The sequence below is a fragment of the Pogona vitticeps genome, chromosome ZW-PAR (genome assembly GCF_051106095.1).
Source record: "Pogona vitticeps strain Pit_001003342236 chromosome ZW-PAR, PviZW2.1, whole genome shotgun sequence".
NCBI classification, from domain to species: Eukaryota; Metazoa; Chordata; class Lepidosauria; order Squamata; family Agamidae; genus Pogona; species Pogona vitticeps.
Window position 1 is genome coordinate 2,342,647 of NC_135800.1, and position 27,429 is coordinate 2,370,075.

Below are 27,429 nucleotides of genomic sequence, written 5' to 3' on the forward strand. Positions count from 1 at the left end.
TGTGGGGCCTCTGGAGCGCAAGCGAAGAAGATTGGTCGGAGGGGAACGTCCGTGTATTGAGATCAATAATATTCTCCGGGTTTGTGCGGTGGCGTTAACCGTCTCTGATCTCTAACCATTCCACCACCCACCCACCCCCGGCTGCCGCCAGATCTTGCCTGGGGTACCTGTCTGATCTCTTTCGCAGGCATCAACGTTGGTAACGCTGTGGTCCTCCTGGAAAGCAACTTTTTATAAAATGATGCTGTGGCGGCAGATCAAGCCGTCTAAGTTTTGCAGAGAAGACAATGACAGATGTGCTATTTGTGAGTTTTTGTGTTGTTTTGTTGAGAAGTCCCAGAATTCTCAAAAAAATAAAAAAATCCTCCAGGCAAAACTCACAGACTTATGCTTACAAGCACCTATATTTTGCTCACCTGGAGCACAACCTACCTTGGAGGCAGCATGGCTGTGTTTGGGCCTCGCTTCCTGTTGGTAACAGGAAGTAAGGTCCAAGAGGGCTGAGAGCTGCTTGAGATAGGCCTAGGTCCCGGTGAACGAAATGTACTTCCAAACAAATAAACAACAGAAAAGCACATCCAGGAAGGGCTCATATAAATATATACATTTTTAGTGGGTTTGTTTTTTAAAAAAACGCCACCCTTGAGCACCTTTTACGATACTGATTGGTTGCAGTAACCCCATATGAATCCCTGCCCCTCAAAGTATCTACAAAGCATAGAACCAAGGAAAAATAAATACAAAACAAATACAAATCAGCAAATAAATAAGACTAATAGATTTTTCAAGGTGTGTTAGGTATTTAGGGTGCAGGTTTTACCAGCACCCAGTACATTTCCATGGCCAAACTGGGATTTGAACCCTGGACTCTTAAGGGCCCAGCACTCTACCCACTACACTGCCAAGGCTCCCTACCTATCCATTAGCCTCTGCAAATTTTACAGGTCGGTTCCTTCCTTCCTTCCTCGTGGTCCGTAAGTGGCCACCCTACCGCAGAGGCATGGATAACTTTCCGGCTGCCTCCCTGAGCAGATGCCAGGCTGACTGCTGATTCAGAAGCTCAAAAATAAGATTACAGCTTCTCATCTTTAAGAAGCAAGGCGAATTTCCAAGGGTTTATGTTGTTGCTGTTGTTTTTCATTTCCCAACTTCCATAGCTGAACTGAAGCCCGTGTTTGTTCTGTGTGGGTTATTTTTCCCCCCTTTCTCTCTCTTCCGTCATCAGCCTCTGAAGCAAACTCTAAAAAGCAAATAACTGCTCATTACTGCCTTTCAGGAAGGACGTGGGCTGGGGAAAACAGAGCCCTTTAGAAAAGAAGTACATGTTTAGGAGGAGTTGGAGAGAAAAGATGGAGCGGAGAGAGGGTGAGACAGAGGGGCCTCGTGTTTCTCCTTGAACCTGCCTCATTAAGGTTGAGATCCTACACATGCTTTGGGACATGCTTAGGATTAGGTTGCAAGGTTATCATGTCAACTATATATATTTTTTAATTAACAACAGTGACCTGTCTATGATGTGCTCTACAGTTTAAAGGCATTTAATTAAATGTGCAGATCGCTCAAGCCACTGCCGCCTTTTTGAGACTCTGATTGGCAATGTGGGTTAATAAGCCATATTTTTTTTTGTTACTAGAAGGTTTTTCATCTTTATTTTTATTACCAGGACACAGTCCACTCGATGAGGCCTAAAATACAGGAAAGAAAAAGCAGCGACGCCCTTCCTCTAAGCCTCTGGGTCGCAACACTTAAACAGTTTTTGCTTGTTTTGTGTGTGGTGTCGGAGAAGGGAGACAAAACTGGAACGGGTCTTGGTGTAGACATCGCCTCCTTGCCCAACAGCCTCCCTGGCTGGCCTGGAAGAACTCAACCCTGGCATTGATGACTGTTACATACAGCACTGATGTTACCTGTCTGTCATGGGTTGGAGGGAAAGTTCCATCCTATGGGGAGTGGAAGGCGGGACATCAGGAGGAGGGGCTGTACTGTATATATATGTGGAGCGTGTGTGGAGAAGCTGGAGGAGAGCTGAGAGAAGAAGCTTGAGTGGGAGTCTGTGTGTCAGACAGGGTACTACTGTGTGTCAGTCAGTACCAACCTGATAGGTTCAGGTGTCTGTAGGGTTAGCCAGAACTGATAGGTTCAGGGTCTGTGCTTCAAGTTAAGTGTTCTGTGTGAACCAAACTGTGTGTATGTATGATTGAGACTAAGCCACGTTACTGTATCTTATTCACTTGATCATTTTATTTTCCCTGTGTGTTGTTTAAATAAACCTTATTCCTTTATTTGTTAAAAATCCATTCCTGGTCTGTGTGACTCCTTACAGGGAATGGTTGGTGGCAGCTTAGTGAAAGTGTGGTATCTCCCAGTAGGTCTGGGGTTGTCACATTGATACCTTGGTTCATGGCCATCTCAACAGCGATAGGACCGTCTCAATGCATCACTGATCTACCCAAGTCATGTGGCTTTAAACACACACACTCTCTCTCTCTCTCTCTCTCTCTCTCTCAGTCTGCTCGTTGATGTGGGACCTCCACTGGGAAGGCACCCCAGCAGTAGCATTCTTTTCCTTTACAGATATGACTCACCGAATCATAGAATAATGGAATCTATCTAAGGCCATAGAGTCCAACCCCGTTCGGGAATCCAAAGTCCATCTGATAGAGGGTGGTCGAAATTTCTCTTGAATGCCTCTCTTGCTGGAGTGCTCATCATCTCCTGAGGTCATGGATTCCGTGGTTGTATTGCTCTAACAGTTAAAAATGAGCCCAGTGTTATGAGTCCTGCACTCTGGAATAGCTGAGGGCAGAATGTTGCCTTCCTCTGAACTTGTTCCTGTTGGTCTCTTCTTCTTCTTCTTCTTCTTAAAGTTCTGCTTTCTGACAAGGAAACTTAGTTGGAGAAGTCCCTGGGACAAGCCTGGCCTGAGGCCAGAACTGGCATAAACTGATGGATGCTGGTGGGAAGGGAAACCTCAGTATTGTCAGACAGCCACATTAGCGTCTGTGCCTCAGACAAGCTCACACGACACTAAGCTGATCTTCTTCACTCCTACCACTAGTCGGTTTGATTTAATCCCATCTCATGCGCAGCTTGGAGCAAACATATGGGTCCTCTCCCTCCATTACGTTTAATCATTATTTCCATCGAACCATTAATTGCAATGAGAGGTTATCCACTGTATCAATGGGACTTCTAAGAAGTGCCCACATTCAGTGGGTCTCTATTCTAGCTGAGGCCAACTATAGCCACGCTGTTAAGAGGTCATACGTGCAGAAGGATGAGAACAGAAAAGAGCACGAACTGTCCACAGAGGCTACAGACTCTCGAGAACATGAAAGGGTTAAATGAGGGCATGCAAGCTAGTCAAAAATATAAGGCAGAATGCAGCCTTAAAGGTACTTCTCCTACTCTTAGGCAGAAAATTCAAGCGGGCTTTTCTTCCTCACCCTACTCCCGAGCACTGAAGCAGAAGGAGGTATTTTCCCGTGGTTTGCTTGGCTTCGGTTTACTTAGCATCAGGAAATATAAAATTCACCATCCTATAAATCTGTTCTGACATTCACTTCAGAGCCTAGAATGACTTAGGACTTTCAGCCTTTTTAAGAGTGATACTGCAAGTTATAGATAAATGCCTCTAGGCTTCAGAATCCTGGGGTGCGACTGGCCACTCAACTGCTCTTCAGTGTCAGCCAACCAAATATGTACTGGCCATGACCACTGCCCCACATATGGTTAGGCAAATCTGTTTGCCATTTCTTGTGTCTTGCCTAGGGATGAGAGGCGTAGTATCCCAGCACACCAGGAAAAAGCACCAGATTTGGAGGAGGCAAATCTAATCCCCTTTGAATCAGTGGTTGGCTTCGAATCTCACCGTAACCGGCTCCCTTCACAGAATCAGCCCAAGTTGCATTCAAGGATGGTGACTCACCCGAGTTTTGGTGGTGGCCATGTGACAGTTTGAAACTAAAATACCGATGGGAAGCCACGCTGCTAGAAATAGCTGAGGTCAGCTTCTGTGACCTGGCGGCTCGTTAAAGCGATGCGTTACTCAAGTCCACCCACATTATTGGGAGCAAAGAGGGCAGGAAGAAGCAAACCGTGAACCGGTAATTAGTTAGAAGTCCCAGGAAAGCCACCCCAGTAAATAAATAAATAAATGGAAATGAAATGAAAATGAAAGTAGGTTTCAGTTAACAGATGACGGAACTGGCAATTTCTTATTACAGTAAACACTCACTGCCGTTTTTTCCACCCGCAAGCCACTTTATCGAATCCCGGGTCATGTAAAAAACATGAAATGCGCCAAACGAGGAAGATCCATAAAACTGCATCGCAATCTACTATCAGGTCTCCGAGGAAGCCCGTTTCCCCCTCTTCCACAACTCAAAGGAGTCTCTGGAAAATTCTGACCGGAGAAAGATCTCAAGCAATAAAGCTAAGGCCAGATCGGTCTGTATTCAGCACCTTTCAGGATGTGGTTCACGTTTGTTCCAACCAACCACACAACCTAACAGATAACACTTCCAACAAACTTTGGTGGGTCGAGGTGAACAAAGGTGTGGGAATTCTTCCTTCTCTGCCCTCTCGGCTTTCCAGAGGGGAAAAAAGGGAGGCAGGAAGAATTATTTGTTTCTGTTTGTTTTTCCACAACAGATGAGAAACACACTTCTACGGAGAGGGACTCTCCTTTAAACCACGACCTGCTGGTGTTCTAAGTGGGAGGCGATTCAGCAGCACAAATGTCTCTTTCCTGGGCTGGCATTCACCATGTGAAGTTTGTTCCACCGAGGGCCCATTCATCACCTTGCAAGAACAAAAGGCCACCCTGAACCAGAAATGCCAATAGACGTATTAACATTTAATGCACTCTGTTCATCTGGGCATCGGAACATGGCTCCTCATGCCTCTGTTTCCTCCTCATGGAGAAACCGCCCAGCCTTTTAAGCATTACAGCAGTCAGCACTGATCGGAGATTGATCCGATTGCTAGCAGCCAATACTGCATCGCTTGCCTTTCGCTCCCATCCAGATCCTGCCACGGCCCACACCCTTTCATTTCCAACATCAGGTTTTAATTAGAAGCGAGGTGTGCCCGGCCTTGTCAAAATATATCAAAGTCTGTCTGGGGGGGTTTCTGTTGTGAGTGAAAACCTCGGCATACATTATTGATTTATCTTTGTTGGAAATTAATCTATCAATGGCACCCTCGGGATGCGACGAGGGCAGAGTACGTAAAAAGCCAGCAGGGCAGTTGAGAGAGAGAGAGAGAGAGAGAGAGAAGAGAAAAATGTAGGTTTTGCTTAGGACAATCAGGGAGTGTCCTGGTAGGCAGGAATTGGTCTTGGTTATCAATTTCTTTCCAAGCACAATCAAAAGTTGAAGCAATCATCTTTAAAGCTCCCAAGCTGGATTGGAGGACCTGTGGTCTTCCAGACATTGAATTCCACTTCTCCCCAGTCGATTTCTTGTGAAAACGGTACCTCCGTGCTTTGTTACCGACGACAAAATGACTGAAGACAGGTCTGTCCGAAGACCCCGTGAGCCTCCAGGTGCTCTCTCCTCAAAAGTAAAGCTGAAGTTTGGGAGGAAAGTGAAAGAGGTAACGAAGCTAGATAGATTACAAAATGGCCAGATCTGAACTTGCTTGAATAGGTGAGTTCCTGGAGCCGTCTGCTGCCACATCACTCTCCTGATTGAACACTAGCCATTAGTTATTGAAAGCCAGTAATGAGCAAGGCAAAGGAGGATGGGCAGGGCAAAGATGCCCCCTCATCAAAAACCAGCAAACAAAGGATGACTCAGCAGGACTGCTGCCTCGATGCACAATCCTCAGGATTTTTATCATCCAGCTTGTGATATTCCACCAGGCGAGAGAGCATGGCCGGAAAGCCAACCTGGGTTGGGCTATGTAGGAGCAGTTTTGGGTTGAATGGGGCATGGGGCGGGCATGAACCCCACACCACCTCCTGAGTTCACTCTCCTTATTTTCTCGCACGGAACTCAATGGCCGCCCTTCCTTCCTCAAAGGCACGGAGGGAAAGATGCAGCGATAGCCATTCTGTACCTTGCCTGGGAAGATTGGTCCTTGTCCGTTTTCTTGCTGTGCGTTCATAGGCCCTGTGACCTGCTTAAAGGGCGAATCATAGCAGTCCCGCAGCCAAAACTCTGCTCACAAATCCGGGTTCAATCCCAGGTAGCCAGCTCAAGGTTCACTCAGCCTTCCATCTCTTTGAAGTTGGTGAACTGAGTACCCAGCTCGCTGGAGGGGTGGGCGGTGCAGTTTGTCGCCTGCATAACTAAATTGTAAACCGCCCAGAGAATGCTTTAAGTGCTATGGGAGCAGTATATAAGCAGAACACTTTGCTTTTCAAAACAGCGTGTGTGTGGTCACAAAAACAGCTGCATATAACCTCTGGGATATAAATTTCCAACCCTGCTTTAAGAGGTTGGGATTCAAATCCTTGCAGGAGACTTCTCTCTATATCAGCATCCCTGTGACTTACAATTGGCAGGAAGGGCTGCTTCCCCCCCCCACAAGTACTTTTGGTGCATTACATGCTGACAAGGGTCTTGATTAAAGGACCCCCATCACAGTGCACCTAGTTGCCAGTGTTTCATTCCTTTGAGCACCAGGTCTATACACGGCCGTTATGTCCGCCGTCCCTTTTTAGACTTCTATTTCTGAACCGGCTTTGTCTTGGCTTCTGTCCCTTCCTTTTCTGAAGTCTTGCTGTACAGGAAGAAAATCCTTTGATCTGGTAAAGATTTCCAATGGTTTGGGATTAAACACTCTCACCTCGTCAAGCATGTAAAGAGGGGGGGGGGAGAAGGGCTCTATGAAAAGAGGAGATGAAAGAGGTCGTTGAGTGCCCCTCCTCCTCAAAGGAGGATTGATTTTTTGATAAGCCAGGGAGAATCTGCATCAAACTGTTGCGGTGTGATCAACCTTCTCTAAGGGAAGTGCTCCTGTTCAAGGATTATGGGAAGAAAGAAGGCCAAAGGGCTTTATGAGTCTCGGCCAACAGGGGCACCTTTTTCTCCTCTCCTCTGCCAGAGTTGGACATATTGCACTCTATTGAACCGCAAAGTTCAGTTTGGGTCTGTCACCAGGATCACTCACCCAGGACATCTAGGTAGGACTAAGGACAATTCTGCTCTGAAACCCCGGAGAGACACAAAGACATGATTCATGTAGTCTAGCTTTCTGCATCTTAGTTTTTGTTTGTTTTTATTTCCTGATCTTTTATTCCTTTGGCCAAGTACTTCTTCACGGTCCACTATCTCTCTCTCTTCATGGTCCACCCTGTCGTCCAGCAACAGAAGCCCATGAGAACACAGGGCACAAAAGCAACACAAGGTACTGATTTTTGAATTCAGCCTCTTCCTTTTCGGCACACACACCTTGGGTGGAAAGGTAGATGCGTGTAACCGTCTCGGAGCAGCGGAGGACCAGAGAAAGACAAAAGAAAAGCGCCGTTCTGAACCCGCTCGAAATACGGGGCTGGTGAAACTAGAAAAGGGGTCAGAGGAAAAGATCAGACCGCAGTGGGCGGCATCCTCTATTTTTACACTGAACTTCTGGGAGCTGCGTGAAAGGATGATTGCTGAATTCCAAAGCACCCCTCCGGTTCTCACCTACCGACTTAAGAGACATTTAAAAGAAAAGCGGCCTATTCTTCTTCTCCACTGGCCTTTCCTTTCAGCCCCCAATTTCTCAGACTCAACGTATAAGTCTTCAAAGGAATGCTCTTCTGAATTTTGTTCAGCACGTCCAATGCTCCTACAGGCCAGCTCCATATTTACTGTCGAGAAAACTTCAATGTTCTAGATTAAAATTCACAGTGGAAAGGGGGAGAGGATGGAGCAAGGGGGTGGGAGCATAGCTCGGTGGCAGCGACACAGGCTTTGCATAAAGAGGTTCAACTCTCACTATTTCTAGTTTTTTAAAAAAAGTTAGCAAGGGATTAGAATTTTGTTTCAGATCCTGGAAAGCTGATAACCGGAGAGACTGTGCATCCTTGAGCTCATGTTCCAGGAAGAAGCAACCCTGTCTTCCTGGCCTTCATTCACAAGCTGGTCTGCTTTGGGATCTGATAGAGGTGGGGATGGTAGCAGGCAGGGAGTGAGTGTGTGAGCTTGAAAACTTGCATCTAGAGATGGGCACGAACCGGTTCGTCGCAGTTCGTCATGGGTGCTGCTGCTCCCCTCCCCTGCCTCAATCAGCCACTCACCAGGCCCATCCTCCATGATCTTCGATTGATCTGCCCATCCCGGCAGGAGCTCAGCCTTCTCTGCCCTGCCCTCTGGGCTGATCTCCCACTCAGACACAAGGATGGGGCAGAAAAGTCTGTGCTTCCTGCTCATGACTGGGAGATTAACCGAGGAGGTGGGAAAAGCAAGCCAGCTGGGCCTGGGGAGTGGCTTGATTGTCTGAGGAGGCAGGGAAGGGGAGCCTTTACAGACTGTGACGAACTGGGATGAATCGGTTTGTGCCCATCTCTACTTGCAACCCATATCCCAATGGATTTGAACCATGGATCCATACAAATCAGCCTTAAGAAGCGGCCTTATCCCAAGGACACCCCTTCATTCATGCATCTATCTCATTACAGTTCACACTGACTGGCAGCTTTTCTCCAGGGTTGCAAATATGCGTCTTTTCCCCACTCTTTTTAGAAATGCAGGGGGGCTGGAAGACTCACAAGAGCTCCTGCGTGGAGCCCCAGGGTTCAGTCCCTGAGTTGGCAGGAGATGGGGGTGCAACTGCACCCGGATTCAGAGGGGGGCACCTCAGATCTAGCACCCTGGGTGGTCTTAGCAACGGAGTTGGCTTGTGACGGTAGCTCCCTTGACCTTTTGGGGGCGAGATGCCTTCCAGGCTGGGCTGCCCCCTGCTTAGGAAAAAAAAAACCTGCCAGGGAAACAGTTGACTTCTGTGCAAAGTGATGGCTATTTTAAGGATTAACAGTATAATCTTGTCCTTTCTGTTTACTCAGAAGTAACATATCAACATAGATTGGACCAGAGCCTAAAATCAACTAAGAACCAGGAGAATAATCAATGGACAGAGAGAAAAAAATCTTTAACCGGTTGACAAGCCTAATAATTACAAGTTACTTAAATTTTTCATTATGTCTGGCTGAACGGCTCTTATGCTTTTAGTGTATGAATGCTGAGCACAGACTTTATGACACACATTTAAAAGAAATGCGTTGGGGGTAAAAAAAACAAATAAATCATTGTGTATGTGTGTGTGTGCACGGGCGTGCGTGCGCATATCTATGTGTGTAATTTGGCTGATTGCTCGTGTTCTACAGAGCAGCCGTGTGTGTTTTCGTCATCCGTAACAAGCTGTGAATTCAGGCATTAAGATTAATAGGAAACCAATTCAGGAACATTAAGATAACAACATTTTGGGAGTGAACCTGGCAGGAATTGAGAAACCGCATGTAAACACCTGATGTTAAGACAAGCTGATAATTGATTTGTTATAAGAGCACAGCGGCAAAAAAAAGAGCTTGAAATGTGAGTCAGGAGCCCTTAATTTGGATCTCCGTCTGACTAGGAATTTACCAGGGAGACAGTTCCTTAAACCATCATCCCCAATAAGGAGATCAGACTTGATGGCCTTAGAGGTCCCTTCGAACTCAACTACAGAATTCCATGATTCTATAAAAAACGCAGGTTAAGGAAACACGTAAAAGCAAAACAGCAGAGACAAGTAGACTGTGTCTAGAGGGGCGGTGTATAAGTCTAAATAAAGCAAAGTTTTCATCCTCTCACCATATAAAACTCCACAGGATGGGAGAGAAGAAGCCCATTCATGACCTTTTCATATAATGCAAAAATAACCTCATCAATATATGATCATAAAGTGCAGCGCTTATCATCCAGCCTTCGGGCTGCAAAGATTAGACAGACAGAGGTAGCCGGATGACTGTTAAGTCACAGAAGCTGTGACGGCCTTGACTAACGCATTTTTGAATCGTCTTATATCATACTCATGCCGTGCAAGTCCTTGCCACATCAGGATGGCTAGATAGCTCCATCGGTTGAGGTCTCTGGCCGTGGAACCAGAGGTTGGGAGTGGGAAGAAAAATTCTGCTGAACACCTTTCCCTTCACCGGAGAGAACAAAATGTGCAAAGATTCACACCTGGGCTTTTGTGTACGTCTTCCCTACATTTTAAAACAAAGACATTGCTGGGAATTCTCAACAGCGTGAGAAGGGAGCCACCCCTTCTGCTCCCATTTTCCATCTCCAAAGGCGCTTCTCATTTTTAAAAAATCGTAATGCACAACTGCGTGTAATATATCACTTTGTTTTCCATACTGTTTCTATGCCACTCCTAATTTTACACATTTCTATTACTGCCGATATTTCCCCCCTGAGAACTTTAATGGATGCAATTATTATATATATATATATTTTTTCCTTTAAAAGGTGGAGACCATAGACTCGTTCCCGTTTTTTGATCAGCTGCAGGAAATTCAAATCAAGCCCATGAGTTATAGCTCCTTCATTCCATTTTAAATTACTCTACTTGCCAAATGGCTTCGCCTGCTCCCCTTCCCAATGTTACGACTCCATCAAATAACACTCTACGCATCAACACACAACATTTCCCAACTACCGCCATGTCTGGGAATAAGAAAAGCAAACGCATCTTAAATACACAACAGCCCAGCGTGTCGGCTTTTCCTTCACATCACACTTACTTAACAAGAAGTATTTTCGCCGTCCCTGATAACCTGGGCTGGGTGTTATTGATTTATTCTCCAAGACAGTTCACACAGAACTATAACAATCCGAAAGGGGAAAGGAAGGAGGGCGGTATTTCCCTCCTTTTTACTGAGAAAAGACAGTAGGAACGCCTGCTGCTTAAAAGGCAGTGTTCAGACCACAGTGAACACTGAAGCTGTGTAGTTACTAGACAAAACTGCTCAAACTGAAAATCCAAAGCAGACACGGAGGCACGAGGACTCAGCCTGCAGTACCTCTTCTCACCAGTTCCAACGGTGTCACCCAAGAGCAATACATAATAGGCTTCGGGCATTCTCAGTGCTGCGGAAATCTAATTTCAGACTTCAACCCCTTTGGGTTTTTTAAATCTTAGCCTCCCAGGAACTGGGATGGGGATAACGACAGACCAGAGAAAAGAAGCTGAAAATCGAACATTCTTGGAAAAATGAAGAACACACAATTGATTACTGGTTGGCTTTGAGAGAAATCTCTGCGCAGCGATGCACATGGCTGGCTAGTAGGGCTATATGCGAGGTAGGAAAACTCTCAGCAAATCAGGCTCCCCAGCGCTCTGTCCCAGAGGTTCACTTGACAGAATCGTAACTCTCCTTGTGATGCTCAGAGTGTGCCCAGAGGTAATCTAGTCCACTTCTCGCCCGTCCAGCTAATTCACCATTGAAAACAGCTCCAATGGCCATCCATTCAAGCCTTCGCCCATGAAGGAGAGTCCACCAATTCTGAAACAGTCTCTTCCCTCTTAGTCTCAGAAGGTTCTTCTTAATATTTCGTCAAAATCTGCTTTCTTGTTTGCATCCGAGGCTTTGAATCCTATTCTCTGAAGTCACAGAAAACAGGTTGGTGCCCTCTTCCACGGGAGAGCTCTTCAAGTATTTGAAGATGACTCTCTTTATCACCTCTGAAGATAAAAGCAACGTAAAACGCCTTGATCAGGCGCTCACTTGAGGCAGCGAAAACAACAGCGTCCTGGGGCATGCCAAAGATTGAAATCCAAGCGCATGCAATTCAGTTGGAGCCTTCAGTGCAAACAGATGCACAACTTTATAGATTCATGTTCTGAATGTGACAAGAAGAAGATGCTTTTTGCACTTTTGAGCTGAGGGCTGGCAAAACTGGTACAAATTCCAAGGAACAGGTACTTCTATTATAAGAACTTCTCTTTCTGCATTTTCTTGCTAAGCTTTTTTTGGTGTTTTTCTTTTTCCTGCTACTGGAAAGCAGCAACTGGCTAGTCACTGCCATTTTTGCCCGAAATTCCTTTAAAGGAGGAGCAGGACATTACAGCTGGAATAGGCACTGAAAACGGTTACCCAAATTGGTCCCATTCTCCTTAGGGAAAAGGTCACCCTGTTTGAGACCCCATGAATTAGGGGGAAAAGGTAAGGGGAGACATGACAGAGCTACATAAAATTATGCATGGTGTATAGAAGACAGACAGGCAGAGGATTTTCCTCCCCTAGTCATTGGAATTGATCCAATCAAGCAAAACAGTGAGATTAAAAAATATTAAAGAAAGCACTACTTTTTAAAAACTGATTTTAACATCACCATGAATTGCAAACGGGTATTAAAGGCTTATACACGGGGAGAACTACTACAAAAGAGAGAGTCAACATTGTAATTCCTATATCCCTTCCATTTCAAGCACACCTGCTTTCTGTTGCCTTTCCCTTCAGTGCTACATGGGTAGAAAGTGGCCGGTCCCAAATGGGACGGATTCTTCTCCATATATCCCTGAGTTATTAGAGGATACCTCTCCAGAATTTCTGTTGAGAAGCTGGTGGTTGTCCTAAGTCCAAGTTGATATTCGCACAGTCTAGAGAAGGGCACTATGTGTTGAAGAGCAGGGAGTTCTCCACCCTTCGGTCCCCAGATGTTCGTGGACTTCAGCTCCCAGGAATCCTGGCCAGCACAGCTGGTTGGTAGAGGCTTCTGGGAGTTGTAGTGCAAAAAAACAAAAGTGGAGTTGACAACTTATGGAGAATAAAATTGCCAACCACTGTGCATCATCATGACGACCCTATGCTACTTCTATAGTACGCCTCTGAATATTACGAGCAAGCGTGAGAAAAAAGGATTCAATAGCGCTTCTTTCCTGGTTAGCCAATGCGGGGATTGAATCCTGGAGAAAGTTGCCCGTCTCGATTTGGGTAACTGACACGCCCACCCAGGAGTCCAACAAAGATTTATAGACCTCCCAGGCAAAGAGAATAGATTCTATGATCCGTCATAGCCGACGTGATCCCAGTCAAGGGTTAATACCAGAATGAAACCAAATGATCAGTGACAATAAGCCACTCCCAACTCCAAATTGTATCACATTTCTGGAAAGTGCAAACGAAGTTTATATGCTGGGGAGGGACTCCTGGCGCAGTGGTTAAACTGCAGAACTGCAATGCAGGCTCTGCTCATGACCCGTCAGCAAACTGAGTACCCAGCTCAGCAGAGTGGGCAATGTGTACCTTGCATAGTTCAACTGTAAACTGTCCAGAGACTGCTTTAAGAGCTGCTTTAAGAGCAGCAGCAGACTTTTGACGGACCTTGTGATCTTTTCTTCTGTGAGGTGGTCTGTATATTAATAAAATAAATATACGAAAAGATCTTTATTTAACACTCAGCCTCGGATTCTTTCTTTCTTATTGTGTACTGAAATGCCACTGCTTCACAGAATGGATGAAATAGATTGCAACGGGTGACCTCAACACAGAGTCGGATGCACATTAAAGAGCATGAAAAGAAGATTCCCCTCCCCAATCTTTCTTGATCATACCTCTTTCTATTTATTTTTAATGCCCAGGGACGTGGAAAAACCACCACCACCCTGTCATCCTCTCTGATTCAAAGAGCTTGTTGGGGAAAACACAATCGCCGCCTTTTACAGACCATAATTATTAGCTGCCTTTCAAACTGGTCAAGAATTCGATACAAGGGGGAACAGGAAGACAAGCAAACCTTGAATCCGGCTGGCAAAGCGATGGACTGGACTCCCACATCTCAGCCAGGTTTCTGGAAAAAAAACACCACTGCATTTTCTCAATAATAAATAAAAGCAACCCCCCCCCCTTTCTCTTTTAATTTCCCTTACTTCAGGTTTTGCCACTGCACTTACGTAGGTGTAAATATTCAGGGGGATTCTGGGCAGTGTCGTGTGTAGAGGCACCACACAAAACCTGCTTCAAAGTCCCTGAAGTTTCCATCACAACACGTAATGGGGTTGTGTGTTGTTGTTTTTAATTTTCTATTTTGCCTAGAACTGGCAAAGATTCAGGACCGAAACTGTTCTGAGTTCGGGTCGGTTTTTAAAACTCCAATTAGCACCCGCCGGGCCTGGGTGTATTCCGTGGGTCTTTTTGTGAGGATTGGGGGGGGGAGAAACAACCCAAAGGACAGCCAACGTACAAGCGAGAACCTACAGGCCTTTGGCTAGAAAATTAAAAGTTGTTTGCTGTGGCTTGATGGCTTAATCAGTCGATCAATTATTGTTCATAAGGTAGGCACGGAAAGAGCTCCGAGTCACGATGAAAAATGCATAAGGGGACAAAGGAGGATGGAGAGCAGAAAATTAAAAAAAGCTAGCCCTGCTACATTTGTCCAATAACAGCAGAGAAATTAAAGGGGTTTGTTGGGGGGGGAGCGCGTGAACGCTCAGGCTCATTGGAAAGGTGGAGGGAAAGAACTGAAATAAATATAAACAGCTGCCCAAGGTTTCTGGGTTTTTTGGGGGGGGAAATTCATGTAGATCAAGTCGCTTTTTTCAAAAGCTGCAATTTGCAAGGGGTCATTTTTGCAGACCTTCAAAGACCAGGGCGAAAGAGGAGAGTGTTTTTTCATTAAACAGGAGCTCACTAAAAACTCATCTAATACCCTTTTTTCCAACAAGCATAGGCAGTAACAACATTATGATGGTGAGGGTATTTTGTGTGTGTGTGTGTGTTTTAGAACACCAAATGGAAACAACGTACAGTAAATGCTTAATACACTTGATGTGCTGGGCTGCTCAAACGTTGTTAAGACCAGGTCTGAATTTTCCACATTCACCGCTATATACAAAATCAAACACGCTTGGAACACCTCTGCTGGGGATAGAGGGGTCCTACTGTAGGCCTCCGTTCATTCCTTTAAAAACAAATCTTTCTAGGAATGAAGCTGTTGGCAAAGACTGCTGTTTTTTTTTAGTTTTTTTTTTTTTTTTAGCAATAACCTTTACGGACTTGATTCTCACCTTGTGCTCCATTATGCCTCAAACAGAGTTTGCCTTGTTTCTGATCTGGTTAAAGAAAATGAATGGAAAGGGCGGTATGCTATGAGATTTTTTTTTTTTTTTTAATCAGCACAGATGACCCGAAAGGAAGGGTTCCAACCCAAATCGGCCTTACAGGGGCTTGAAACAAACCCATACCGTTCTCAGCGTCTAGATTTTAACTCAAGGTAGCTTACCATGTCAAAAAAACACCAGAGTTTCTAACACTTGCAGTGCCACGCTCTCTAAGCTGTCAAGGTCATCTTAGGATCCTCCCTGACTCCACAAAGATGCTTTGACTACAGACGGATGGAATATCTATTTCTGGCCCGTGGTAATTAGGCATCACTTCATCTCAAAGTAGGGCTGTCTCTCGTTTCCACATTAATCTGCAATTGAACGAAATTTATCAGAACATTTGTGTCTAGATACACATTTCTCCCACAAACCCTGAATGTCTAACGCTGTTCCCTCTCAAAGGGTATACAGTACAACTAAACTTATTATACTCGAAAACATGAATTTTTAATGCACTTTGATCATGTGTTAAGCCAAGAATGGTATCGTATCATTCAGGTATTTGTGTGGAATCCAGTGGACAACTACGTCCTGCTTTGTCGTTTTGGCAGCATGAAATGTGGGGAGCAGGGGAGCAAAATTTCTGCTTGCAATCTCTAACTGGTAGGAGGGGGCAGCATCTCATAGCAACAATATCAAACCGGGCCAAGGGAAACCCCGGCCGGAAGCACTTGAGGTATGTCCAACAAGCACAATACGTTTTCCTACTTTATCAACAGTATTATCTGAAAGCTGACATCTTTATTAACGCTGCAGCTCTACCACAGAGTTTTCAGATTTTCTAAAACTTGGAAAAGAGCCTCTTTACAAAAGAAAACAACGACAAAGTTATTCACGGTGATTCTTAACCTCCAGTTTGGGAAGCAAGCAGAAATGCTCGCCGTGAGCTCTCAAAGAGGGAACAGAAGCAGAAGCCAAGAGGTAGCTGAATATCAACTTTTATTCATACAAAAAATAGATTCTAAATGGCAGGCTAATTGCATGACATAACTTAAACGATACCAAAAAGGCACCTGGAATTAATAAGTGATGATGCCGAATGATCCTACTGGACAGCTTCAACATTTGAAGCTTAGCACTCTGAAAGATGATGATGGACAGTAACAGTATTCCACTTTTAGCCCTTGTGTGTTTAGCTGAATTGAGTCAAAACTATGGAATGGGCCTCAACCGTCCATTCGGGCAAGGCTTCAGTCCTCCTCTCAAAACCGGTCATGGCGAAGGAGGAGGTGCAATTAGAAACAGCTAGAAGAAGAGCAAAGACATGGGCCACCCCACCCTCTACCCATCCATGCCTCTCAAGATGCCTCTTTTAAGTTGGTTCTCTTCACTTCCTCCGGTTGGCCTCCAGATACAGTCTCCAGCCCCTCTACTGCCTACAGGTGTCATGGAAGGCTTCCAGCGTCCGAAAATCCCGCCACGTGGGTGGCAGACCATCCTGCAGAAACTTTCCGCAGCGCTGGCATGGAGCCTGGAAGAGCTTTATGTAACTTCTTAGCCAGGTCTAAAAAAGAAACATAAAGAGAGGAAACAAGTGAGGAAACCGAATACGGACACTCCCAATGTCATCGCTTTGGTCGAGGCCAATGATGCTGAAGAGAGGAAATTTACTTTGGCTTTAGCCCAGAGAGAGAAAGACTTTAGAAGGAAGTAGGCAGAAAAACCACAAGGTCACCGTATAGCTGATAGTCGACTTTATTGGAGTATCTCTTCTCTCATACTCTCTCAATAAGCAGCAACGTAAATAGAAGTTCCTGCAGCGACAAGCAGGTATTTGAAAATTAAAGGGTCATCATGGACATCGAGAACTTCCTTCCAGCTAGACGGAAATCAAATTCAGGTTGACCATTTGTTTATAAAAGTGACCTTGGTAATACGAGAAGCTGGAACCTGCCTCTTCTATTCATATGTCATCTGTTCCAAGACAAAAGAGAGCAATGCTGCATCTAGTAAGAGCAACAGATTTATTATTGCATGAGAATTCATGAAAATACAGCTGACTTCTTCATACTTTTACAGTCTGGAGGCTTCAGATAGTATATAATTATCTAGAGCCCCCAGACTGCGGTCTATATACATGGAGAAGTGATCTGTGTATATGTGTATTTATAAAAGTCACTTTTAAAAATGTATATATGTATGGAGATGTTGGCATGTCTTTGGGTCAGAGTCTGAGTCTTTAGTACTACGTCCCAAGTCCCAACTCTGAGTCCCTATTAAAAACAAGCTTTTTCCCCCCACAAAAAAGGGGAGGGTAGTAACCAACATGAATTGGACCCAACTCCGGGAGGCAGTGGAAGATAGGAGGGCCTGGCGTGCTCTGGTCCATGGGGTCACGAAGAGTCGGACATGACTAAATGAACGAACAAACGGGTGCACTATATATCTGACATTCTGCGTTGGCCGTGCTTTACCATCCAATCTATTGGCGGTAAAAGACCACTTCTGAGCTCCAGATGCAGGGCTCTGGAGAAACCTTAGGGGAGAACAGGGATCCTGGAGGATTATAATTCACCAATCCTTAGGTAGCAGATCTCTAAATCCATTCCCCCACCAAGCCAAGAAAACATCTTTGGCTTAATGAGAAAGGCACGCCATGGGTGAGACCATTCAAAACATTTCAGTAAATTAAATATGCAATGTTTATTGCTTTTCCACTTCTTCCGTCAGCGTGTGGCATATACTCATTAGGCAAATGTTTGCTAACAAGATGTTTATCTTGAAATGGTAAATATTAAAACATGTAAGTTGATTTCCACTCTGGTAAGAGGGAACCCAAAGCTAATCCCGTCTCTCCTGAGAACAATGGTCGACGCATCATCTGGTAGCGATAAACTGCGTCACACTCATCAAAGCTCAGCAATGTCAATTCTGACTGTCTCAAGAAGGACGCTTTCCTACTCCTACATGGGGGTCCCTCACATATATCCTGGTGGTCTCCTGCTGAAGTATAGCCATAGATAAGAGCTGCATTTTAATGGCTAGGCTTTCTTATAAACAGGAGGGCCTCTGTCCTTAGACTTTGGGATATAGCAGATTGTGGTCTGTCTAGAGAAAGGGTGGTGACAGCGGAAAACATCATGCTAAGCAAGGTATTTTGAGGCTGACCTGAAGTAGGTCGTTTCCATTGTCTTATGGGAGAATCAACATTATGTAACTCAATTGCAAGCTCAAATAGATACGTTCACTCGGAAAAAACAGAGGAAAAATAAGCCTCCAAGAGAAGCAGATTCAGGATATGAAGGATGCTCATGAATCTCGTCATAAGTCCTATTGAATTATGTCAATAAGAGAAGATTGTTCTGTGGAGAAGAGGTCAGAGCCATGTTTATTGAAATGAATCCTTCTGTCTTCATTTGAACTGCCTCTCCATCTTGAGCTGTCAATAACTTTCCTCCAAAAGAAGCCACGTCAGTCTCCGAGAGCAGAAATCCAGACACGGCTAAGGACAACCGGAGGACGCAAGCCAACTGCTGCCTACTTTGGGTTGCTCTGACTTGACGATCCTGAGTCAAAAACAGTGAGATTTTTCCGTGCCTCCTTTTGTTAGTGGCAAATTAGGTCAAATGCAGTGGTTAAAAGATTTGCTACATGGAGAAAGTGGCTTTTTTTTTTTAAAGGGAAGTCCTTCATTTCTTGTCTAGATAATTAAGACTTCACGGCATCCTGTCAAGCAGATTGCACATTTGATGGGTAAAATGCCTACCATTATTGGCACTTGGGATGAACATCCTGGCTTTGCTTTCTTAAAATTTATCAGTGGTGTTTTAGCAAATCAATACCACAAACCTATAGGTGAGGAAATCAACCCTGAGTGCTCATGTACCCCAAGACGTCACATTTTGATCCAGGTTCACCGTAAAACCGTAGCGACCGGTCCTGCTAGTTGCTTCTCTGACACTGAACACCCATACGGGCCAAACAGACCTTTCAAAATAGAGATCAAAACCCAAAAGGCTGCCAACCAGCAACATTATGACATCTGGGAGAAACGAGAGCCACCTTACCATGAACGACCGGACCACCACATCTGGCATTTGGGGTAACTGGTAATGCAGCAGGGCAGTCGTAGCGTGATCGGTTACCTAGAGAGGAGGAAGGGAGAGGCAGAAAGAGAGACGAAAGTTCGTCAGTCACTCTTTGAAATCTAGAACATCCATTTACAAGCTTGCATTCCTCTTCTTCCTATTTGGCCTTGCCTTGGAGGGAAAAAAATGGAGAGTCTTCAACAAAATACGATGGGTTTTCCTAAAGCACTTCGGGATGTGCTATGGAGCGAGACTGTCTGTGCAGGCGGACTTTAATAAAGCTTTATGAGCATTCACAAACAATCAAGGAGCACAGAATTAGACCTGAGGATAAAGCGTGAGCCCATTTCAAGTCTACGAACCCATGTTATTGTATACATCCTGTGTAAGTTAGTATAATCATCACAGATGCAAGTTTATGACATGTTCCTGTTTACAGAATGCATTAAGCTACAACGACTCGGCCACAAGACTGACTAGGAGGCTTTGGGAATTTCAACGCCAATGAAAGTCACCAATGTTGATTTATGTTAGGACGGACCATTATTTCTCTGTCTGGCTCAGTGCTGTCCACAGCAGTGGTTTCCAGCCGTGTTCTGGAACAGCAACTCCCAGAAGCCCTTACCACTAGTTGTGCTGGCTGAAGTTTCTGGGAGTTGCAGTCCAGGAACACCTCGGTGAAGGGAAGTGTCTGTTCAAGGTTTCAGACAGAAGCCCTTCCTAGACCTGTGATCTTGGGGAGTAAAAAAACCCCCGGATGCATCTTCCTCCAGTGAGCTTGGCCTTTTTCTTGCTTCTGCTTCTGCTTAAAGTAACGAAAAAGCAAAGTCCCAAAATGGCGCCCCTCTTAAAACTCTGCCGAAGGCAAAATATTTACCCAAATCTGCTTGATCTGCAGACTAATGACTCGGTTTGGAAAGCAAAATTCTTGAATTAGAAAAGCACCAGAGAGATTTCAATATTGTTGCTAACATAATTAGGCGTATTAAGGGGGGGAGGGAAGCAGCACAGTGAGAAAGCAGCTACACATCAAGGGCTTGCAGTGTATGATATGGCAGTAATGAAGAGTGGATTAATTCTCACTTGGTTGTGACTCATGAATGAAGACGAACTTTGCTTTGTGGAATCACAAGCGGAAGCACAACGTCTCCTATGTTATTTAACACCAACATGAAACCACCCTTCTCTTCAGGAAACCCTTCCCTCAGCAACCAGCTACCTGTGATTTTTTTTTTAGATAGTTATATATTACTGCTTTGACTGGATTGTTAATACTACTGGTGTTTTCCATTTCTCAGAGTGGCATTTTTAAAAAAATGTATACTTATTTTTCTTAAGCTTTCCCATTGCCTTTTAATGATGTCAGATCCCTCTTTACTCTTGGGATCTTAGTTTTAAATAATGTCTTTTAATGATGCTAGGCACTGCCATCCACTTAATTGTCTTCAGCTTCAAATACTGTCTTTCGCTGTTGTAAGCTGCCTCGGGTCCTTTTCTAGGAGAAAGATGGGGTAAAAATATTTTGAATAATTTTTTTTTTAAAAATCCAACACTTCAGGGGGAAGATATCCTCTCTTCTCCGTGTTATAGATTATTTCTGTTCTTCTTTCACTTTGCTAAACGTCACTGTTCCCCTTATCTGTCACTGACCTCAGCAAGGCTGTTAACAATCAGGACTTCTGGGGATCATTCATTAATAGGGTTCCTGTAAGTCAGAAGGGACCTGATGGCCCGTAACAAAAACAGTCCCTGTTCCCACAGCCGTCATACGCATCCTTCCCAAACATTCCAAATTAGGATCGAGACCATTTTGTCCGTCGTGTGCAACTGATTTAGCTGAAACATTACTTTCAGGAACCGAAAGGTGTGTCACAGGAACTGACATTGACGTTCGTTCTCCTTCTTCCTTCTCTCTTAACCAGACGTTAGTCGTCATCACGGCTACACTGACTTTGAACGAAGAAGTTCTAAACAAGGATTTGCTGCCTCTAAATATCATCTCACGTTCTTGAGCTGGCCAAGTTCTTTTCCTTCCTATGCTTTGCTTCCTCTCCACCGCACCTCGAAGGATCAACGGTAAGAGCTACGCTTCTCATTTCTTATTCCATAACAAGTCTGACAGCACTTCTGCATTTCTTGATTTGTTGGTCTTTCACTCATTTACGTTAGTACTTCTTTACTGGTCACTCATTCAGTCCTAAAAAAAATCTCATCCTCCACATTTCAAACACTTCATATTTAAAACTGCCGGTATTAAAATCCCTGCTTCTGTGTCACACAGTAGAGCTGAAAATATGAGGCATCATACAATGTACATACCTGAAGTCTATTTTAATTTTTTTTAAATTGCATCTTATATTCTTCCTCCTAAGAAAGCTGCTCTGGGCCGTTTCTACTCTGACTTGTACGTCATGGCTGTGAAACCTCTTCTGCTCATGCAACCAGATTCTAGGATATTTTATATTTGCCAACATGTTCGTTCTGGATCTCTGATGTCTGAATAATTTCAATTTTATTTCATATAACACACACCATGGGATACCTAGCGTGGTGCAGTGAACAGAAATACAGACTAAGATTCTGGAGGCCTGGGTTCAAATCCTTACCCAGCCATGTATTTCCATGAAATACAATAATAAATCTGTTTAATAGGGACTCAGACTTGGAATTTGCCAACCTCCTGGCTACCAAGACGTTCAAAACCAAGATCTCTAATAAGCCACATTACATTCTTGCCCTTTGCTTTTTCCAGCTGTCAGTAATTAAGCTCATTCCCATTCTCACTTGCGAGATTTCCATTATGCTCTAGTTTTCATCTTCAGGAAGCCTGTTTAGGGGTGGTAGTTATATAACTGTCACACATAAAAGCAAGCCATTAGGAACCGTTCTCCTTCTGTTACATTCCAACCTCCCAACGATTTGATTCCTGTTTTGTTTTGTTTAATGCTTCCACAACAAAGTGTTTTGTTTTTTTAAATTATTATTAGCATCCAAGATATGGGAGGAAGTTTGCTGTGAGGGAGAAAAAAAAAGAGTATCGCCATTAACAAATTCAAACTGACTGGCTACTTGGGCATAGCAGCACATATGCCGTTCCTATTGTAATGTGGAGTTAATGAGATTCCACTGGGAGATAAAAGCCATCCTAGCACGGCTGGAGCGCTAATCATGTTTTCTGAACAAAAAGCAGGCAAAACTGGTACCAGCAGCCCATGCGGAGAAAGAAAAAGGGTTTCCAACATGGATCAAAACAGGTGCCGAACAGGAGGAAAAATATCGAAAGGTGGGGGGGGGACTAGTCCACATAAGTAGCAACAAACATGGATCCTGAACATAGCAAAGCGGTTGAGGGGGCTCCAATTAAGTGTCTAGTGAAGGGGAGGTACTTCATACTGCCACCCGCTCCCAAGATCCAAATAAATGCTTTCAAAAGCACAATTTTTTTTTCCAAAAAGAGAAAACAGTTAGGGGGAGATTAAACAGCTTAGAGTCATTAACAAAAGTATCTTTGGGCAGCACAAAGTAGGGCTGATATACGTATGTTCATGATTAGAGATGTCCACAAACGGCAAGATTTCTTTTCCCCAATGATCCGCAATTCGGTGCCCTGCCCCCTCCAGCGGGGACCAATTCGGGACAGCGTTGTCCCGGTCCCCCCCCCCCCCCGGCCTCCTCCAGGAAGTGCATTCAAGTGGGTGCTCACTGGACAGGGCAGCGCGATGAGGTGTTCGGCCACAAAACGAACCACCGAATCAGCATTTTCGTGCCCATCTCTATTCCCGATGCTGTTTTACTCTCTTGTCCGAGTTCAACGTCTAGCTGTGACAGCATACCCTTGACATCAAGGAACGCTGCCCTTATCACACTTTTACAACTGGCACCCGTTTCGGCATTTTGTCATCTTAACTCCGAATTTCTTCCGATTTTTCAATTGACTGGAAAGGATGACTCCAAAGGTCCACACATTTTTTAAATGACTGCAGCCCACTATGGGTGTGTATGCACAGAAACATCCTTCAGGAGACCCGCCACTCTACGGCCTCGCCTTTCTAAAGAGGTCTCCTGTTGGGTCTGGTCCTGTTTTCTCCTTGTATGCGGTGGTCGATCAAATGATGAATTTCGTTTATGATTATCAGCAGAGCTAGAAAGGAAATGGGATTGCTTTGGTGTTAAGGAGCCCTCTGAGTAAACGGCACAACACACTTCGCCAGATTTCCCTCATGCCAACCACATCAGGTAAAAAGGGATTTTTCTGAGCCTCTCTCTTTCTTCCCCCCACTTCTTGGTAGCCCTGCTTTGACTGCAATGTGGACGGCCAAAAAAAAAAAAAAAAAAAAAAAAAAAACAAAAAAAAAAACTTTAGTTTGCTATGAGAAGGAACAATATACTCGAGACCCGATAAAGGTGCACCTTTCTGAAAGGCTTCCAGGTAAACCCAGCAGTCACAGTAGACCGGTAAATCATCATCCAAGAACAGGATGTGCAACAGATAGGTTAAGGCCATACATAACCTCCCTATCAGGGTTTTGGGGAAGAGAAGAGCCAGGAGGCCTTCTGATGGCTTTTTTTTGGGGGAAATAACCACTGTTGGACTCCACCTGCTCCTAAAATGGAATTTTCTTTGGTCCTGCATCTCTGCACAGTAAATACGTTCTCCGTGCACACAGGACTGGTGTAATTCCTACAACTGTGATAGGCTTGGAAGAGAGCCGATAGATCATTAAGGATAGCTGCTGTCACCACATGGCATGAGCTGGGCAATGACGGCCCGGTTTTGTGTGTTTGAGTAAATGGAATGCAGTTTTTTCCACCCAAACCTTTGAAAACATGAAAAGCAAGCCAAACCGAATTGCTGTGATTTCAAAAATGCAGCTTCCAAAATATCAGAATGGGTAGCTGTGCAGGAGGGCACCAATTCAATCGGGTAACCCTGGACCTACCCATCAGCTGTCCTTGAGCACCTACCATCAATATTTAGTTGCTGACTCATATCTGCATTCATTGCACACTCTTGTCTGGAGATTAATGGCACGAATACATCTTCATATATTACAACAGTTACATGTCCCTGTGGTTGAGAAATGGTGATTTAAGCCCCACACTTTGAAGAGAGAGATACAAATGCAAAGTCAACCTCAAGGCAGGTCTCTAGGCCTCCTGGAAGGCTAGGCCTTCTCCCCGATAATTCCTATTTCATGGAGACCTGGACAAGTCTAAGAGTATTCTGGAAGAAAGGTTTTAAAAAAAATCTCCAGTGCCTTTGATTTTGGTGGCCAGGAATAGACTGGGCAAAGCAGGGCCAAATCCATTTTAAATCAACATTGAGGTTAATGGCACCACACGGTCCATGGATGGGAGGAGGCTCTGAATAGGGTTTTGGATCGTTGTTTGTAGCTGGGGGTAGCAGTTCACAAGGAGTGCAAATATCTATGTGTACAGCCCCCCCCCCCTTTAGCCCTCTGGGACTGAGGAAGGCGTTAAAAAGCTGGAGCACATCTCTGTAGAGCATTCTGGCATAGTATTAGTTTCAGTCTGCGGGAGCTGCCCTCCAGGTTGGGTATCAGAAGGTTGGTTCTAACACCACAGGCGACCACCAAAACATGCCCTTTATGTGTTCCTCATTACACCTGGGTTTGCTAGCCTCTCCTAACAATTGACACGTGCGTTCCTGATGCCTGGCCTTGCAACCGTCCTTATTCGGTGGATAAACATCCGGAACCAGGACTCTCTTCTATACATGGAGCATTTACAACTCATACATGCCATGTGTCACATATTAAAGCAATGAAGTTGCAATCATCAATCTATTTCCTTTTTTTTTTTAAGTAACACACACACATCCAAATTTCAACAGATCTAGGGATTTTCAGGTATCACTCGCTCGTTTCCCAGATGACACTTTTCTTAATTAAAATACTCTGTGCGGGGGCTTCACGCTGAGCTGAAAACCAGGGGTGGGCTCTGTGGGAGAGGCATTCCCCCACCCAACCTCCATATTTTATTTATCTTTCTTTGTTTTATTTATAGGCAACCTTTCTCCTGACAAGGGGACCCAAGGTGGCTGACCATATTAAAAAGAACACAACTGGACACATAACAAGTTAAACATTAAAAACAAACCAACCGTACTCCAATATCACTGTCAGATGGAGTCTGAAGCATTAGCAGCTACAGGGCGGGGGGGGGATATAATTTATCTTAGCAGGGGTTTGTCTTTTTAATATATATCTATTTATTTGGGAGGTTTCCCTGTCAGTGCAATGCACAAGTACTTAAATGTTTATATTTTGACAATTGAACACTCTTCTAGGGTTTTGTTTTGGCGCTGCAAAAACCGACTGTGAGCCTTTGCGGGAGGGTGTGGGGACAAAAGGCTTTGGTTTAAAAGAAATCTCTCACCCATCCTTTCGGATTCTTGGCTGGAGATGCGGGAGGACTTAATAAAAAGGTTAAAGATCGACACTGTCTTTGCACCTGCAGAGTTTAAAATGTCAGGGGGGAAAAGTGGCGGTGGGCCAACCTTTTCTCAGCTCTTTGTATTTCTGCCATTTCAGAAATTCCTCCCGGTATTTTTTTTTTAAAGCTCTATTCTCTGAAACTCACCCTGCTGCTTTGCTGGATGGTTATAAAAGCTCATTCACCCAAGAAGGAGGTTCAAGCAAATCTCCAGGGGGACCTCGGGTAAATACCTGTACGTTTTAGCCCTAATAGGCCCTCTGGGAGACTCTTCCTCCATCAAATTAAACACACCCGGGGATCCTGCTAATCAGGAGGCGGCCCAAATCTTGCTGACGCAGCCAGAGTTTGCAAACAAAGAACTCAAGACAAATTTAGCTCCACCTGACAAGGCTGGATTGGGGAGAGCGGAGGTCCCTGCTCTTTAACCGGAAAGGGCCGTGCTGCGGCTGTCTAAGGGATCAAGATTTTGGCAGCTTCCAGGAGCGGGTAGCCGGCAAGCGCCAGATGTTCCTTCACTGATGCTGAAAAGGGAATGGAACTACATCCCATCATTCGGGGGGGCAGCGGCGGGGGGAATCTGCCATTTGAAGCAAAGCATTATTGCAGTCTTTTAAAGAGCTGTTGTAGAAAAGAACTGCTGGATCATCGTCAGAAATTATTTAATCATTTTAGGACGGCAGGGGTGGAAGGGACCCTTTATGGATCATCGAGTCAAACCCCAGTCAAGGAGGCAGAGCGGGTCGCTATTTCATTGATGGAAATAAGCAACTTTAACAAAGGATTTAAAAGGACAGCGCAGATTACTACCTAAACCTATGGATCGCAACCGTGGTGGATTATTTTAAAACTTGCTGAGTTTAATGATGTTGGTAGATTCACACAAACTTCTTAAAATTAACCATCAAATTGCGTCCCCCCCACTCCTCTTCAAATGATATTTCATTGCTAAACGTTCATTAATGTTAGCTGAACACATGCATTATGCTTTGCTTCATCTCTTAACACTTAGCTCTGTTTGTTTAGCTTCTTAATTGCATGACTCTTATCAAATGAGACTGAAGGTTTAGTGAAAACTGAAGCCAAGAAGGGAAACAGAGAGATCTATTTCAATCAGGTTACACACCTATATCAAAGGGTGATATTAATGTATATATTATTCATATTTGCTCATGATCTGTCATTTGGTTCCTTTTGGGAAAATTTTTTTTTTACTGTAATATAACTGAAAATGAAAGGAAGCTGGCTGCTGAATTTTGCCACCAGCCTACTGAATAAATAGCTTTTAAAAAGTTTTTAAAAGACAGATAAACTTCGGATCACAGTGGTTGTAGACTGCAAGGGACCCCCAAAGTCACTGAGTTCAATCCACTGTTGAAACAGAAAATCTGCAGATAAGGCATCAACTTCTGCTTAAAAACCTCCTGCAGGAGAGAATCCATCACCTTCGGAGGTAATTCATGCCACTGTCAAATAGCTTTTCATGTCAGGAAGCTCTTCCTCATGTTCAATAGCAATTTCCTTTGTTTTAATTGGACCCCACTGCTTTACAGGTCTCTCTCTGGAGCCACAGAAAACAAGCTGGCTCCATCTTTCACAAGACAGCCCTTCAGATATTTAAAGATGGCTCATCTGGAATCCTGTGTCCTGTTCTGGGTACCGTTTAAGGAGGATGCAATTTATCGGCGACATTAAGACGAGTGGAGTTGAATGGATTTCATTCTGCACACTCTAGTCCCCCGTTAAGAGTCTTTGGTATCAAATCACTAGCCCTAAGCCTCAGTCCCTGTTAAAAGCAAGCTTTTCCTCCCCCCTCAGAAAAAGGGGAGGGGTGGATGGATTCTGAGTTGAGTCCATTGACCAAAAA

The 27,429-nt window shown here is 44.5% G+C and overlaps 2 protein-coding genes across 4 annotated transcripts in view; both read right to left on the minus strand.

Moving 5' to 3' along the window:
• The window catches only part of RAPGEF1 (Rap guanine nucleotide exchange factor 1), a 106,345-nt gene extending 90,956 nt beyond the window's left edge, over nucleotides 1-15,389 (minus strand). Inside the window, exons 1-2 of the mRNA XM_078382757.1 lie at nucleotides 15,198-15,389; nucleotides 13,713-13,766 (exon numbers count right to left, since the gene is read on the minus strand). The gene's annotated coding sequence lies outside the window, so the exon portion shown is untranslated. The remainder of the gene's footprint in view (nucleotides 1-13,712; nucleotides 13,767-15,197) is intronic.
• A 611-nt stretch (nucleotides 15,390-16,000) lies between these two features.
• MED27 (mediator complex subunit 27) overlaps nucleotides 16,001-27,429 on the minus strand; it is an 86,024-nt gene continuing 74,595 nt past the window's right edge. For 2 of the 3 annotated variants that reach the window (XM_020794933.3, XM_020794934.3), the window contains 2 exons: nucleotides 19,086-19,163; nucleotides 16,001-16,582 (listed from right to left, as the gene is read on the minus strand). In XM_020794933.3, coding sequence (XP_020650592.1) covers nucleotides 16,448-16,582; nucleotides 19,086-19,163 — 213 coding nt within the window. In that variant the 3' untranslated portion in view covers nucleotides 16,001-16,447. Of the gene's footprint in view, nucleotides 16,993-19,085; nucleotides 19,164-27,429 lie in introns of all 3 variants that reach the window. The other variant, XM_078382759.1, reaches the window with a different exon arrangement.